At 49.3% G+C, this 15,635-nt stretch overlaps 1 protein-coding gene across 1 annotated transcript in view; it reads right to left on the bottom strand.

Annotated features, from left to right (window-relative positions):
- The window catches only part of pdzd2 (PDZ domain containing 2), a 129,596-nt gene that overhangs the window by 17,537 nt on the left and 96,424 nt on the right, over window positions 1-15,635 (bottom strand). The window contains 7 exon segments of the mRNA XM_042321241.1: window positions 4,993-5,137; window positions 5,554-6,152; window positions 6,517-6,687; window positions 7,857-8,010; window positions 8,843-8,943; window positions 9,254-9,341; window positions 13,987-14,119. Of these exon segments, the coding sequence (XP_042177175.1) occupies window positions 4,993-5,137; window positions 5,554-6,152; window positions 6,517-6,687; window positions 7,857-8,010; window positions 8,843-8,943; window positions 9,254-9,341; window positions 13,987-14,119 (1,391 nt within the window).

The following is a 15,635-nucleotide window of genomic DNA, read 5'->3' as shown; positions in this document are numbered from 1 at the left end:
AGGTCCTCCCTGTCCATATCATCTTATTGATTGTGATCTAGGATCAGGTCCTCCCTGTCCATATAGTCATATTCATTATGATCTAGGATCAGGTCCTCCCTGTCCATATAGTCATATTCATTATGATCAGGTCCTCCCTGTCTATATAGTCATATTCATTATGATCAGGTCATCTCTGTCTATATAATCATATTCATTATGATCAGGTCATCTCTGTCTATATAATCATATTCATTATGATCAGGTCCTCCCTGTCCATATAGTCATATTCATTATGATCTAGGATCAGATCCTCCCCCTGTCCATATCATCTTATTCATTATGATCTAGGCTCAGGTCCTCCCTGTCCATATAGTCATATTCATTATGATCTAGGCTCAGGTCCTCCCTGTCCATATAGTCATATTCATTATGATCTAGGATCAGGTCCTCTCTGTCCATATCATCTTATTCATTGTGATCTAGGATCAGGTCCTCCCTGTCCATATAATCATATTCATTATGATCTAGGATCAGGTCCTCCCTGACCATATAGTCATATGCATTATGATCAGGTCCTCCCTGTCCATATAGTCATATTCATTATGATCAGGTCATCTCTGTCTATATAGTCATATTCATTATGATCTAGGATCAGGTCCTCCCTGTCCATATAGTCATATTCATTAAGATCAGGTCATCTCTGTCTATATAGTCATATTCCTTATGATCTAGGATCAGGTCCTCCCTGTCCATATAGTCATATTCATTATGATCAGGTCCTCCTCTGTCCATATAGTCATATTCATTATGATCTAGGATCAGGTCCTCCCTGTCCATATAGTCATATTCATTATGATCAGGTCCTCCTCTGTCCATATAGTCATATTCATTATGATCTAGGATCAGGTCCTCCCTGTCCATATAGTCATATTCATTATGATCAGGTCCTCCCCTGTCCATATAGTCATATTCATTATGATCTAGAAGGCCAAACTGATCCCAAGAAAAAGTTATGGTCATGTCGATGTAGATCCCAATGTAGAAATTGAATAAATTATGTATGTATGGGACAATGACATACAGACAGAGACATACAGACAGAGACACATAGAGACACAGGCAGAGACACACAGACAGAGACACACAGACAGAGACACACAGACAGAGACACAGAGACACACAGACAGAGACACACAGACAGGGACATAGACAGAGACACACAGACAGAGACACACAGACAGAGACACACAGACATAGACACACAGACAGAGACACACAGACAGGGACATAGACAGAGACACACAGACAGAGACACACAGACAGAGACACAGAGACACACAGACAGAGACACACAGACAGAGACACAGACAGAGACACACAGACAGAGACACACAGACAGAGACACAGAGACACACAGACAGAGACACACAGACAGAGACACACAGACAGAGACACACAGACAGAGACACACAGACAGAGACACACAGACAGAGACACACAGACAGAGACACACAGACAGAGACACACAGACAGAGACACACAGACAGAGACACACAGATTGGTTCGGTAGGTTGGTGTTCCTGCTGTATCTGCTCATGTTGTCACATAAAGTCACATTTCTGAATCTAATTCAGCGGATCTTAAACTTTTTCAGCCTCGAGACCCAAATTAGAAACTGTCCATCTTCCCGTGATCCAAATTAAGAGGAAATAATGTGTGATTATAGATGTATACTCATCATAACTCCCCACCCACCTCTCACATGCCCAGGGACCAATATGGGTCCCGACCCATAGTTTAAGAATACCCTGATTCCTAGGAATACATATTTATTTGTTTCTGCTTTGTGACCAAACATAAGCAACCCACAGGAATCCCACCACGTCCCAAAACAACAACAAAAAAAGCCATGCAAAAACGACACAAATCTAAACGTTGACTATAGCTAAAGAAAGCTAACAGCTAATGCTAGCTAACAAAGCGGTTAGCGGCGGAGGACTCCCCCAAACCTTCACTACTGGGCAGCTTCTAGCCACTACTGAGGTAAATGAACGGATAGTCACCATGGATACAAAGCCAGCAGCGTGACGTTCCCTTTGGGGTGCAGGGTTAGGGTACTGCCAGCAGGGGGCAGACTGCTGAGCCAGCTGAGATCCTACATCTTAGGGAAGGTAGCGTTAGGGAGGAGAGGTGGGGGGGGGAGGGGGGGGGGAGACAGACCTGTGCTCTTAATAACTGCTGTAGGGGAGTAGTTCACAAGGGGTCCTGATCAAACACTTTAAAACCAGAGTTCATTTTTGTCAAGTTTGAGCAAATTTTCGACTGAGTGAGCTGTTGTCATTCAGGTTAACTATCCCTTTAAATGCTTCCTTCCTTCAGGGATCCCTGATCTTGATGTTGATCTGATGTTTGTTGGATATGTGATATAATATCAGTGATACCTGATAAGAAACATAACTCAGGTTAAGGACACAACCCAGGTTAGGAACACCACTCAGGATAAGGACACCACCCAGGTTGAGGACACAACCCAGGTTAGGAACACCACCCAGGTTAGGAACACCACCCAGGATAGGAACACCACCCAGGATAGGAACACCACCCAGGTTAAGGACACTACCCAGGTTAGGGACACCTCCCAGGATAGGATCACCACCCAGGTTAGGAACACCACCCATACTAGGGACACCACCCAGGTTAGGGACACCACCCAGGTTATGGACATCACCCAGGTTAGGAAAACCACTCAGGATAAGGATACCACCCATGTTAGGAACACCACCCCGGTTAAGGTCACTAGCCAGGTTAGGGACACCACCCAGGTTAGGAACACCACCCAGGTTAAGGACACTACCCAGGTTAAGGACACTACCCTGGTTAAGGACACCACCCAGATTAGGAACACCACCCAGGTTAAGGACACCACCCAGGTTAGGAACACCACCCAGATTAGGAACACCACCCAGGTTAGGGACACCACCCAGGGTAGGGGACACCACCCAGGTTAGGAACACCACCCATGTTAGGAACACCACCCAGGTTAGGAACACCACCCAGATTAGGAACACCACCCAGGTTAAGGACACCACCTAGGTTAGGAACACCACCCATGTTAGGAACACCACCCAGGTTAGGGAACACCACCCAGGTTAAGGACACCACCTAGGTTAGGAACACCACCCATGTTAGGGACACCACCCAGGTTAGGGACACCACCCAGGTTAGGAACACCACCCAGGTTAGGAACACCACCCAGATTAGGAACAACACCCAGGTTAAGGACACTATCTAGGTTAGGATCACCACCCATGTTAGGGACACCACCCAGGTTAGGGACACCACCCAGGTTAGGAACACCACCCAGGTTAGGAACACCACCCAGATTAGGAACACCACCCATGTTAGGAACACCACCCAGGTTAAGGACACTACCTAGGTTAGGAACACCACCCATGTTAGGACACCACCCAGATTAGGAACACCACCCAGGTTAAGGACACTACCTAGGTTAGGAACACCACCCATGTTAGGTTAGGGACACCACCCAGGTTAGGAACACCACCCAGGTTAGGAACACCACCCAGTTAAGGTTAGGAACACCACCCATGTTAGGGAACACCACCCAGGTGGTTAGGAACACCACCCAGATTAGGAACACCACCCAGGTTAAGGACACTACCTAGGTTAGGAACACCACCCATGTTAGGGACACCACCCAGGTGGTTAGGAACACCACCCATGTTAGGGACACCACCCAGGTTAAGGACACTACCTAGGTTAGGAACACCACCCATGTTAGGACACCACCCAGGTTAAGGACACTACCTAGGTTAGGAACACCACCCATGTTAGGGACACCACCCAGGTTAAGGACACTACCTAGGTTAGGAACACCACCCAGGTTAGGGACACCACCCAGGTTAAGGACACTACCTAGGTTAGGAACACCACCCAGGTTAAGGACACTTAGGTTAGGACACCACCCAGGTTAGGGACACCACCCAGGTTAGGAACACCACCCATGTTAGGGACACCACCCAGGTTAGGGACACCACCCAGGTTAAGGACACTACCTAGGTTAGGGACACCACCCATGTTAGGGACACCACCCAGGTTAGGGACACCACCCAGGTTAGGGACACCACCCAGGTTAGGGACACCACCCATGTTAGGGACACCACCCAGGTAGGGACACCACCCAGGTTAGGGACACCACCCATGTTAGGGACACCACCCAGGTTAGGACACCACCCAGGTTAGTTAGGACACCACCCAGGTTAGGGACACCACCCAGGTTAGGGACACCACCCAGGTTAAGGACACTACCTAGGTTAGGAACCACCACCACCCATGTTAGGAACACCACCCAGGTTAGGGACACCACCCATGTTAGGGGACACTACCCATGTTAGGAACACCACCCAGGTTAGGGACACCACCCATGTTAGGGACACCACCCAGGTTAGGAACACCACCCAGGTTAGGGACACCACCCAGGTGGTTAGGAACACCACCCAGGTTAGGGACACCACCCAGGTTAGGGACACCACCCAGGTTAGGAACACCACCCAGGTTAGGGACACCACCCAGGTTAGGGACACCACCCAGGTTAGGGACACCACCCAGGGTAGGGACACCACCCAGGTTAGGAACAACACCCAGGTTAGGGCGAGTCTCTCGTTCCAGATGCTGGACAGTTGATTCCGTTATTCAGTTAGTATTGAGGAGGAAATAGTTCAACATGCCAGGTTCAGCTGTTATAACGCTATCATAGGGATGATACGACAGATTATAACCGCCAACGTACTTCCTGTACCTTCCATGCTACTGACGGGTAGCTCCACATCTGTTATGTTTCACGACGTAACGTCACTTATACAAATCTGAATAGGTGGTTGTCACAGGGCAGATATGATGTCACTGCACGACAGCATTTTATAAAAGGCATGACGTCAAATGACGGGTTGTTTGATTCCCCAGGGTGCTTAGTGAAGGTTGACATGGTCTCACCTGACACAGGCCTCTTGACCTCTAGCCTGAGCGTCACAGGAAGGTTGTGCATGAGCTCACAGACGTCGTGGTAGGAAGAGGAGCCCACGGGAGTTTCCCCGATCGATATGATCTCGTCTCCCACACACATCCTACCCCGGGATTCCTGCAACCAGGGTCACGTGTCATAAGGTTCACAGGTCCAAAGAAGGGGACAGTGTATGAGGTCATAAAAAGGGGACAGTGTATGAGGTCATAAAAATGGGACAGTGTATGAGGTCATAAAAATGGGACAGTGTATGAGGTCATAAAAAGGGGACAGTGTACAGATCAGATACATCATTATGTTATGTAATGGTAGGTGAAGACATTAGGACAAGGAACAGACAGCCAGAGTAATAGTTTTATATTGCAGTGTACTGCAGTTAGATACATAAAGTCTGTTGACTTCTGATTGACTCATTATACGAGTGGTGATTAACCTGGTGGATTTTTGACGTCTGTGTTGACATTAGCCTGGAATCCAAACGGATACGGTGAGATATCAGTTTGGATTCCAGGCTGGGAAGACGGTAGACGTACCCTCTCGGCCGCTCCTCCAGGCCTCAGTCCGGTGATCACCACCTTCAGAGGAGAAGACTTGATCTCCAGGTCCAGACCGAAGGACTCCTCCTCACTCCTCCTCAGGACCACCTTGTCGATGGTGCAGACCCCCGCCAGCTCGCTGCAGGCCTCACCCTTCTTACAGAGGGGGTTGGGGTTAGAACCAGGCCGTCCTAAGGAGCAGCTGGAACCTACCCCAGGCTGAGGGGCCAGAAACTGGGAGGATGGGGAGGTCGGAGACTCCTCTCCTTTGGTTCTCTGGTTCTGCTGGTTAGTTGGCTGGGCCTCGATGCTCATCATGCTCTTGACGCGGGTCACAGCCTTGTGTTCCAGCTTAGGGGAGCGCTTGGGCTCCAGGGGGCCCTGAAGGTCCTTCCTCACACCCAGGTTACTAGGGCCTGTCGTGGGGCTAGACCCTCCTTCCCCGACCCCTTCCTCTGACCCCAGAGAGATTCCGTAGAGCGGGGAGAGCGATCCCTCGTCCACCTCAACTGATGATGTAGCGATCACAGTACCAGAGTCAGCAAGCACCACGGGTGTCGTGCCACGACCAGCCATCCGGTGGACCGGCGGGGTCACTAGAGAGAGAGAGAGAGAGAGAGACAGAGACAGAGACAGAGAGAGAGGGAGAGAGACAGAGAGAGAGAGAGAGAGAGAGAGACAAAGAGAGAGAGACAGAGAGAGAGAGAGAGAGAGGGAGAGAGACAGAGACAAAGAGAGAGTGAGAGAGACAGAGACAAAGAGAGAGAGAGAGAGAGAGAGAGAGAGAAAGAGAGAGAGAGAAATAAATAATAAATAATGGAGAGGGTTTAATGCACATCCAACTGATGCACAGGAACTGAACAAAAATACCCAAAAAGGGATCTCTTCATAAAATTAGTGAGACAAATACAACATTTCGAGTCAACCACACCAACATGTTTCGACCAACACGAACCTCACCTGCATCGTCTTCATCATCATCATCATCGCTGATCTCCTCCTCATAGCAGATGACCCGTCTCTGTCGGAGCAGCGGGCTGCGGACTGCGCCGCTACCGGGACTACCCACACTGGGTTGGTTGGCCTCCGCCGGCTGGTTAACCACAGGGTCACCGTGGGCCCCAACCTCCACTACCACACAGGGTCACCAGAGGAGATACACGGAGAGGGACAAGTCAGAGCGCCGTTCAACTGAATGCTCATTCTAGCCATGACACTGGAAAATCCCTAGTAACCCTGGACTGTACCATGTGGCTGTGTATGTGTGTGGGGGGGGTAGTAGACTGTACCATGTGGCTGTGTGGGGGGGGTAGTAGACTGTACCATGTGGCTGTGTGGGGGGTAGTAGACTGTACCATGTGTCTGTGTAGGGGGTAGTAGACTGTACCATGTGTCTGTGTAGGGGGTAGTAGACTGTACCATGTGGCTGTGTAGGGGGGTAGTGGACTGTACCATGTGGCTGTGTAGGGGGTAGTAGACTGTACCATTTGGCCGTGTAGGGGTAGTAGACTGTACCATGTGGCTCTGTAGGGGGTAGTAGACTGTACCATGTGTCTGTGTAGGGGAGTAGTAGACTGTACCATGTGGCTGTGGGGGGGATAGTAGACTGTACCATGTAGCTGTGTAGTTGGGAGGTAGACTGTACCATGTGGCTGTGTAGGGGGTAGTAGACTGTACCATGTAGCTGTGTAGTGGGGTAGTAGACTGTACCATGTAGCTGTGTAGTGGGGTAGTAGACTGTACCATGTGTCTGTGTAGGGGGTAGTAGACTGTACCATGTGGCTGTGTGGGGGGATAGTAGACTGTACCATGTAGCTGTGTAGTTGGGAGGTAGACTGTACCATGTAGCTGTGTAGTGGGGTAGTAGACTGTACCATGTGTCTGTGTAGGGGGTAGTAGACTGTACCATGTGGCTGTGTAGGGGGTAGTAGACTGTACCATGTAGCTGTGTAGTGGGGTAGTAGACTGTACCATGTAGCTGTGTAGTGGGGTTGTAGACTGTACCATGTGTCTGTGTAGGGGGTAGTCGACTGTACCATGTGGCTGTGTAGGGGGGATAGTAGACTGTACCATGTAGCTGTGTAGTGGGGAGGTAGACTGTACCATGTGGCTGTGTAGGGGGTAGTAGACTGACCATGTAGCTGTGTCAGTGGGGTAGTAGACTGTACCATGTAGCTGTGTAGGGGGGTAGTAGACTGTACCATGTGGCTGTGTAGGGGGGTAGTAGACTGTACCATGTGGCTGTGTAGAGGGGTGGTAGACTGTACCATGTGGCTGTGTAGGTGGGTAGTAGACTGTACCATGTGGCTGTGTAGGGGTGGTGTTGCAGCTCCTGTGGTTGAGCATGTCGTCATCACTGGAGCACATCGCCATGGTTTCTGACAGCGACGAATGACTGGTCACTTCCTGGGAGAAGTACTGAGATAGCTCCGCCTCTGAACTCAGTGACCCTTGCTGCAGGAAGGGAGAGAGATGATTGATTGATGTGTCGACTGCTGACGTGTGGACTATGACTAGTGATGCTAGCCAGTTGGGGAACCTTGAGAATGTAGTAATTACAATCACCAAGTAAAACAGGATTGATGGATGGATTGATTGACTGATATATATATATATCTATATATATCTATATATATCTATATATATATATATAGCTCCATATTGATCTGGTACTGGTACTCCCTGTATATAGCTCCATATTGATCTGGTACTCCCTGCATATAGCTCCACATTGATCTGGTACCCCCTGCATATAGCTCTATATTGATCTGGTACTGGTACTTCCTGTATATAGCTCCATATTGATCTGGTACTCCCTGCATATAGCTCCACATTGATCTGGTACTTCCTGTATATAGCTCTATATTGATCTGGTACTTCCTGTATAGAGCTCCACATTGATCTGGTACTTCCTGTATATAGCTCTCTATTGATCTGGTACTTCCTGTATATAGCTCCACATTGATCTGGTACTTCCTGTATATAGCTCCACATTGATCTGGTACTTCCTGTATATAGCTCCACATTGATCTGGTACTTCCTGTATATAGCTCCACATTGATCTGGTACTTCCTGTATATATCTCCATATTGTATTTGATTTAATTCCTGTTGTTACTATTATTACTATTATTATTATGTATTTGTGTAACTCTGCATCGTTGGGAAGAGCTTCTAAGCATTTCCCAGTCAAGTCTACACCAGTATTCGGCGCATGTGACAAATAAAATTTGATTTGATTTGAATTTGATTGTTTGATATATTAATTGACAGCTAGCATAGTGTACCCTGCTAGCGGGCTCCAGGAACCTCTTCATGGTCCAGCTGAGGGAGGAGCCATCTCCTTGTTTGGCCTTCACTGTGGGGGAGGGGCTCTTAGAGGGCAGGCCTAGAGGTCAGAGTTCAGACGATACAGGTTAGAGAAACATTCACTCAACCACTCCAATCAACTGAGTATGATTACAGGTGAGAGAGAGAGCGAGAGAGAGAGAGAGAGAGAGAGAGAGAGAGAGAGAGAGAGAGAGAAAGATAGAATTAGAGAGACAAAGAGAAAAACTGAGAGAGAGAGAGAGAGAGAGTGAGAGACAAAGAGAGAGAGAGAAAGAGAGAGACATAGAGAGAGAGAGAGAGAGATAAAGAGAGAGAGAGAGAGACAAAGAGAGACAGAGAGGGAGACAGAGAGAGAGAGAGAAACAGACCTAGTGTTTGAGAGACGTGTCCTTCCTTGCTCAGACTGTCTCTGTGTGTGGACTGACTGATCACGTCATCCATCTCCTGCTCTGAAACCTGGAGCAAAAACAGAGGAGAAAACAACATCCATCTCTTGTGAAAAGCTGAAGCTCCCAGTTTCTACTAGTGACTACAGGGGTAGACAACCCTGGTCCTACATCAGGGGTAGACAACCCTGGTCCTACATCAGGGTTAGACAACCCTGGTCCCACATCAGGGGTAGACAACCCTGGTCCTACATCAGGGGTAGACAACCCTGGTCCTACATCAGGGGTGGACAACCCTGGTTCTATATCAGGGGTAGACATCCCTGGTCCTACATCAGGGTTAGACAACCCTGGTCCTACATCAGAGTAGACAACCCTGGTCCTACATCAGGGGTAGACAACCCTGGTCCCACATCAGGGATAGACAACCCTGGTCCTACATCAGACAACCCTGGTTAGACAACCCTGGTCCTACATCAGGGGTAGACAACCCTGGTCCCACATCAGGGATAGACAACCCTGGTCCTACATCAGGGTTAGACAACCCTGGTCCTACATCAGGGTTAGAGACAACCCTGGTCCCACATCAGGGTAGACAACCCTGGTCCTACATCAGGGGGGTAGACAACCCTGGTCCCACATCAGGGGTAGACAACCCTGGTCCTACATCAGGGATAGACAACCCTGGTCCCACATCAGGGATAGACAACCCTGGTCCTACATCAGGGGTAGACAACCCTGGTCCTACATCAGGGGTAGACAACCCTGGTCCTACATCAGGGATAGACAACCCTGGTCCTACATCAGAGTAGACAACCCATATCTGCCCCTGATGTAGGACCAGGGTTGTCTACCCCGGATGTAGACAGTACCTGTGGCTCTACAGGACCAGTGTTGTCTACCCCTGATGTAGACAGTACCTGTGGATCTACAGGACCTGGGTTGTCTACCCCTGATGTAGGACCTGGGTTGTACCTGTGGTACCTGTGGATCTACAGGACCTGGGTTGTCTACCCCTGATGTAGACAGTACCTGTGGATCTACAGGACCTGGGTTATCTACCCCTGATGTAGACAGTACCTGTGGATCTCCCTGACCTGATGTAGACAGTACCTGTGGCTCTACAGGACCAGGGTTGTCTACCCCTGATGTAGACAGTACCTGTGGCTCTACAGGACCTGGGTTATCTACCCCTGATGTAGACAGTACCTCCCTGATGTAGACAGTACCTGTGGCTCTACAGGACCTGGGTTGTCTACCCCGGATGTAGACAGTACCTGTGGATCTACAGGACCTGGGTTGTCTACCCCGGATGTAGACAGTACCTGTGGATCTACAGGACCTGGGTTGTCTACCCCGGATGTAGACAGTACCTGTGGATCTACAGGACCTGGGTTGTCTACCCCGGATGTAGACAGTACCTGTGTATCTACAGGACCAGGGTTGTCTACCCCTGATGTAGACAGTACCTGTGGATCTACAGGACCTGGGTTGTCTACCCCTGATGTAGACAGTACCTGTGGATCTACAGGACCAGGGTTGTCTACCCCTGATGTAGACAGTACCTGTGGCTCTACAGGACCAGGGTTGTCTACCCCTGATGTAGACAGTACCTGTGGCTCTACAGGACCTGGGTTATCTACCCCTGATGTAGACAGTACCTCCCTGATGTAGACAGTACCTGTGGCTCTACAGGACCTGGGTTGTCTACCCCTGATGTAGACAGTACCTGTGGATCCAGGATGTAGACAGTACCTGTGGATCTACAGGACCTGGGTTGTCTACCCCTGATGTAGACAGTACCTGTGGATCTACAGGACCAGGGTTGTCTACCCCTGATGTAGACAGTACCTGTGGATCTACAGGACCAGGGTTGTCTACCCCTGATGTAGACAGTACCTGTGGATCTACAGGACCTGGGTTGTCTACCCCTGATGTAGACAGTACCTGTGGCTCTACAGGACCTGGGTTGTTTACCCCTGATGTAGACAGTACCTGTGGATCTACAGGACCAGGGTTGTCTACCCCTGATGTAGACAGTACCTGTGGCTCTACAGGACCTGGGTTATCTACCCCTGATGTAGACAGTACCTCCCTGATGTAGACAGTACCTGTGGCTCTACAGGACCTGGGTTGTCTACCCCGGATGTAGACAGTACCTGTGGATCTACAGGACCTGGGTTGTCTACCCCGGATGTAGACAGTACCTGTGGATCTACAGGACCTGGGTTGTCTACCCCCAGTACCTGGATGTTGACAGTACCTGTGGATCTACAGGACCTGGGTTGTCTACCCCGGATGTAGACAGTACCTGTGTATCTACAGGACCAGGGTTGTCTACCCCTGATGTAGACAGTACCTACAGGTGGATCTACAGGACCTGGGTTGTCTACCCCTGATGTAGACAGTACCTGTGGATCTACAGGACCTGGGTTGTCTACCCCTGATGTAGACAGTACCTGTGGCTCTACAGGACCTGGGTTGTCTACCCCTGATGTAGACAGTACCTGTGGATCTACAGGACCTGGGTTGTCTACCCCCCCTGATGTACAGGACAGTACCTGTGGCTACCTACAGGACCTGGGTTATCTACCCCTGATGTAGACAGTACCTGGATCCAGGACCTGGGTTGTAGACAGTACCTGTGGCTCTACAGGACCTGGGTTGTCTACCCCTGATGTAGACAGTACCTGTGGATCTACAGGACCTGGGTTGTCTACCCCTGATGTAGACAGTACCTGTGGATCTACAGGACCTGGGTTGTCTACCCCTGTACTAGTGCAACAAGTGATTGAATGACACCATGCGGCCACCAGGTGGCAGTGAAATCAGGATGATCTCCAACAGAAAAGGACAAGATGCTTTTTGCTCTGATTTCAGTCGAAGTTAATAAGTTCACCCAAACTGGGTGGCTTTAGAACGGACAGGAACGTGTACGAGCAGAAGTACACTTTAAACACTTTATCTTTAACATATCAGATGGGTTTGATGTAGCAAGGCAGGAGTATGACTAGCTAGTAACTAAACAGAAACACAGTGTTCACCGTCAAGCACCCCAACAACTACAGTAGTTTAAAAACTCGATGACAGTATCACCCCATCTTTCAATAAAATACACCATTACATTTACAAAAACAAAACAGTATTCCTGCTGTGATTGCAGATCATCATTCCTGCTGTGATTTTTGCAGATCATTTTTTGCTGAGTTAGGCCCAGATCACAGAAAGAAGCCATTAGCCCAACTTTAAAGGCCCAGCCACTGGGGTAGAGGCCCAGCCCTGGGGTGCCAGGCCCAGCCACTGGGGTTTTCACATGACTGCCAGCAGGGGCCATTGCCAGGCCCAGCCACTGGTGGCCAGGCCCAGCCACTGGGGTGCCAGGCCCAGCCACTGGTGTGCCAGGCCCAGCCACTGGTGAGCCAGGCCCAGCCACTGGTGAGCCAGGCCCAGCCACTGGTGTGCCAGGCCCAGCCACTGGTGAGCCAGGCCCAGCCACTGGGGTGCCAGGCCCAGCCACTGGTGAGCCAGGCCCAGCCACTGGTGAGCCAGGCCCAGCCACTGGTGTGCCAGGCCCAGCCACTGGGGTGCCAGGCCCAGCCACTGGTGAGCCAGGCCCAGCCACTGGGGTGTTTTGTGACAAAACTACACATATTGGAGTGTATTTTTATTGTTCCCAGCACAAGGTGCACCTGATCATGCTGTTTAATCAGATTCTTGATATGTCACAACTGTCAGGTGGATGGATTATCTTGGCAAAGGAGAAATGCTCCCTAACAGAGATGTAAAGACACTGTGCACACAATCTGAGAGAAATAAGCTGTTTTGCTGGGATCTTTTATTTCAGCTCATGAAACATGGGACCAACACTTAACATTTATATTTTTGTTTCGTATAGTTAGAGAGCTGTTAGAGGCAGCTTTTGTTCAGCCTTCATTTGTCTGTAGCACATACAGGTTTTATAGTGGTGCTTTGCTTTCCCAGGGAGGCTACCCATACGGGAAAAAAATACATCTCAAATATAGATTTTTGATACATTTTTTAGGATGCATTTTAAATACTAAAAATTGGCCAAATAACTTTCTTTAAAAAAAGTTTTTTTTATACATTTTAAATACATTCCAATATATAGTGCAGAATGTACTTAACATGTTTATATAAATGTATGTTAAATGTATATCACAATATACCATATTTATAATGCATCAGAAAATGTATTTAATGTGTTAAAGAATGTAGGTGAACGTTGGCTCGACGGAAGGTGGAAGATGGAAGGAACCTCCTATAGAACCAGGTAAAGATGGAAGGAACCTCCTATAGAACCAGGTAAAGATGGAAGGAACCTCCTATAGAACCAGGTAAAGATGGAAGGAACCTCCTATAGAACCAGGTAAAGATGGAAGGAACCTCCTATAGAACCAGGTAAAGATGGAAGGAACCTCCTATAGAACCAGGTAAAGATGGAAGGAACCTCCTATAGTACCAGGTAAAGATGGAAGGAACCTCCTATAGAACCAGGTAAAGATGGAAGGAACCTCCTATAGAACCAGGTAAAGATGGAAGGAACCTCCTATAGAACCAGGTAAAGATGGAATACAGGTAAAGATGGAAGGAACCTCCTATAGAACCAGGTAAAGATGGAAGGTGTGGAAGGTGTATGTAAAGATGTGAACCAGGTAAAGATTGTGTGTGTGTGTGTGTGTGTGTGTGTGTGTTACCTTGGCGTTGGGATGTCGGCTGATGATGAGGCTAACGGGTCCGGGTCCACACTCACTCAGGATGGCGTAGGCCTCACTCAGAGCCACGTGACGCAGACTCACTGAGTCCACCTCCAACACCTGGTCCCCTCGACTAGATGAGGAACAGAGAGATTGGATACACACACACACACACACACACACACACACACACACACACACACAAAATAATTTAGTATTACGTCCACTGCGTAAATAACCCTCATAGAAGACAGTGAAGAAGAACACTGAGACAGACAGACAGACAGACAGACAGACAGACAGACAGACAGACAGAGAGAACAGACAGACAGACAGACAGACGGACAGACGGACAGACAGGAGGACGGCGGACAGACAGACAGACAGAGAGGAGGCAGACAGACAGACAGACAGACAGAGAGGCAGACAGACAGAGAGGCAGACAGACAGAGAGGCAGACAGATGGAAGGAGACAGACAGACAGACGGACTAGGGATGGGGCCAGGCAGGCAGGAGGATGTGTGTGTGTGTGGGCGGACAGACAGACAGAGAGGCAGACAGACAGACAGACAGACAGACAGAGAGGCAGGCAGACAGTGAAGAAGAACACTGAGACAGACAGACAGACAGACAGACAGACAGACAGACAGACAGACAGACAGACAGACAGACAGAGGCAGACAGACAGACAGACAGACGGACAGACAGGAGGACGGCAGACAGACAGACAGAAAGACAGACAGACAGACAGACAGACAGACAGACAGACAGACAGACAGACAGACAGACAGACAGACAGAGACAGCAGGCAGACAGACAGACAGACAGAGAGGCAGACAGACAGACAGACAGACGGACGGGCGGGCGGGCAGGAGGAGGGCGGACAAACAGACAGAGAGGCAGACAGACAGACAGACAGACAGGCAGACAGAGAGGCAGACAGACAGACAGACGGACGGGCGGGCGGGCAGGAGGACGGGCGGACAGACAGACAGACAGACAGACAGACAGACAGACAGACAGGCAGACAGACAGACAGAGAGGCAGACAGACAGACAGACAGACAGACAGACAGACAGACAGACAGACAGAGGAGGCACGGGCGGGCGGGCAGGAGGACGGGCGGACAAACAGACAGACAGGCTGACAGACAGACAGACAGACAGACAGGCAGAGAGGCAGAGAGGCAGACAGACAGACAGACAGACAGACAGACAGACAGACAGACAGAGAGGCAGACAGACAGAGAGTCAGACAGACAGACAGACAGGGAGACAGACAGACAGTAGCACTAACTATCTGCCGTACAGTACACAATGCAGTCAGATCTTCTTGTTAATCTTCTGCAAGCACTTTCATATTAGGATTCAACCTTCCACCCTCATGATATTAATCTTGTGCCATACAGAATACATTCATGCATCTTTAGAGGTATAGAGAACTTCTTGGTTGAGAAGTTTGACTTGAGTCAGTAAAAGTCTTGATATCTGACATTTGGATTCTATTAGTGGCAGAACCAGAGAGAAACACACCCTCTTCTCCAAACACACCCTCTCCACCCTGAGTTGCAGGGTATCTGCTGTTCTGTTCTCCCATACGGGACCCAGTTCCTCTCTCTTCCTGAATGGGAGAAACCTGCTGTTCTGTTC

Source organism: Oncorhynchus tshawytscha, linkage group LG04, assembly GCF_018296145.1.
Source record: "Oncorhynchus tshawytscha isolate Ot180627B linkage group LG04, Otsh_v2.0, whole genome shotgun sequence".
Taxonomy (NCBI): Eukaryota; Metazoa; Chordata; class Actinopteri; order Salmoniformes; family Salmonidae; genus Oncorhynchus; species Oncorhynchus tshawytscha.
This window is presented reverse-complemented; position numbering and strand designations above follow the sequence as displayed.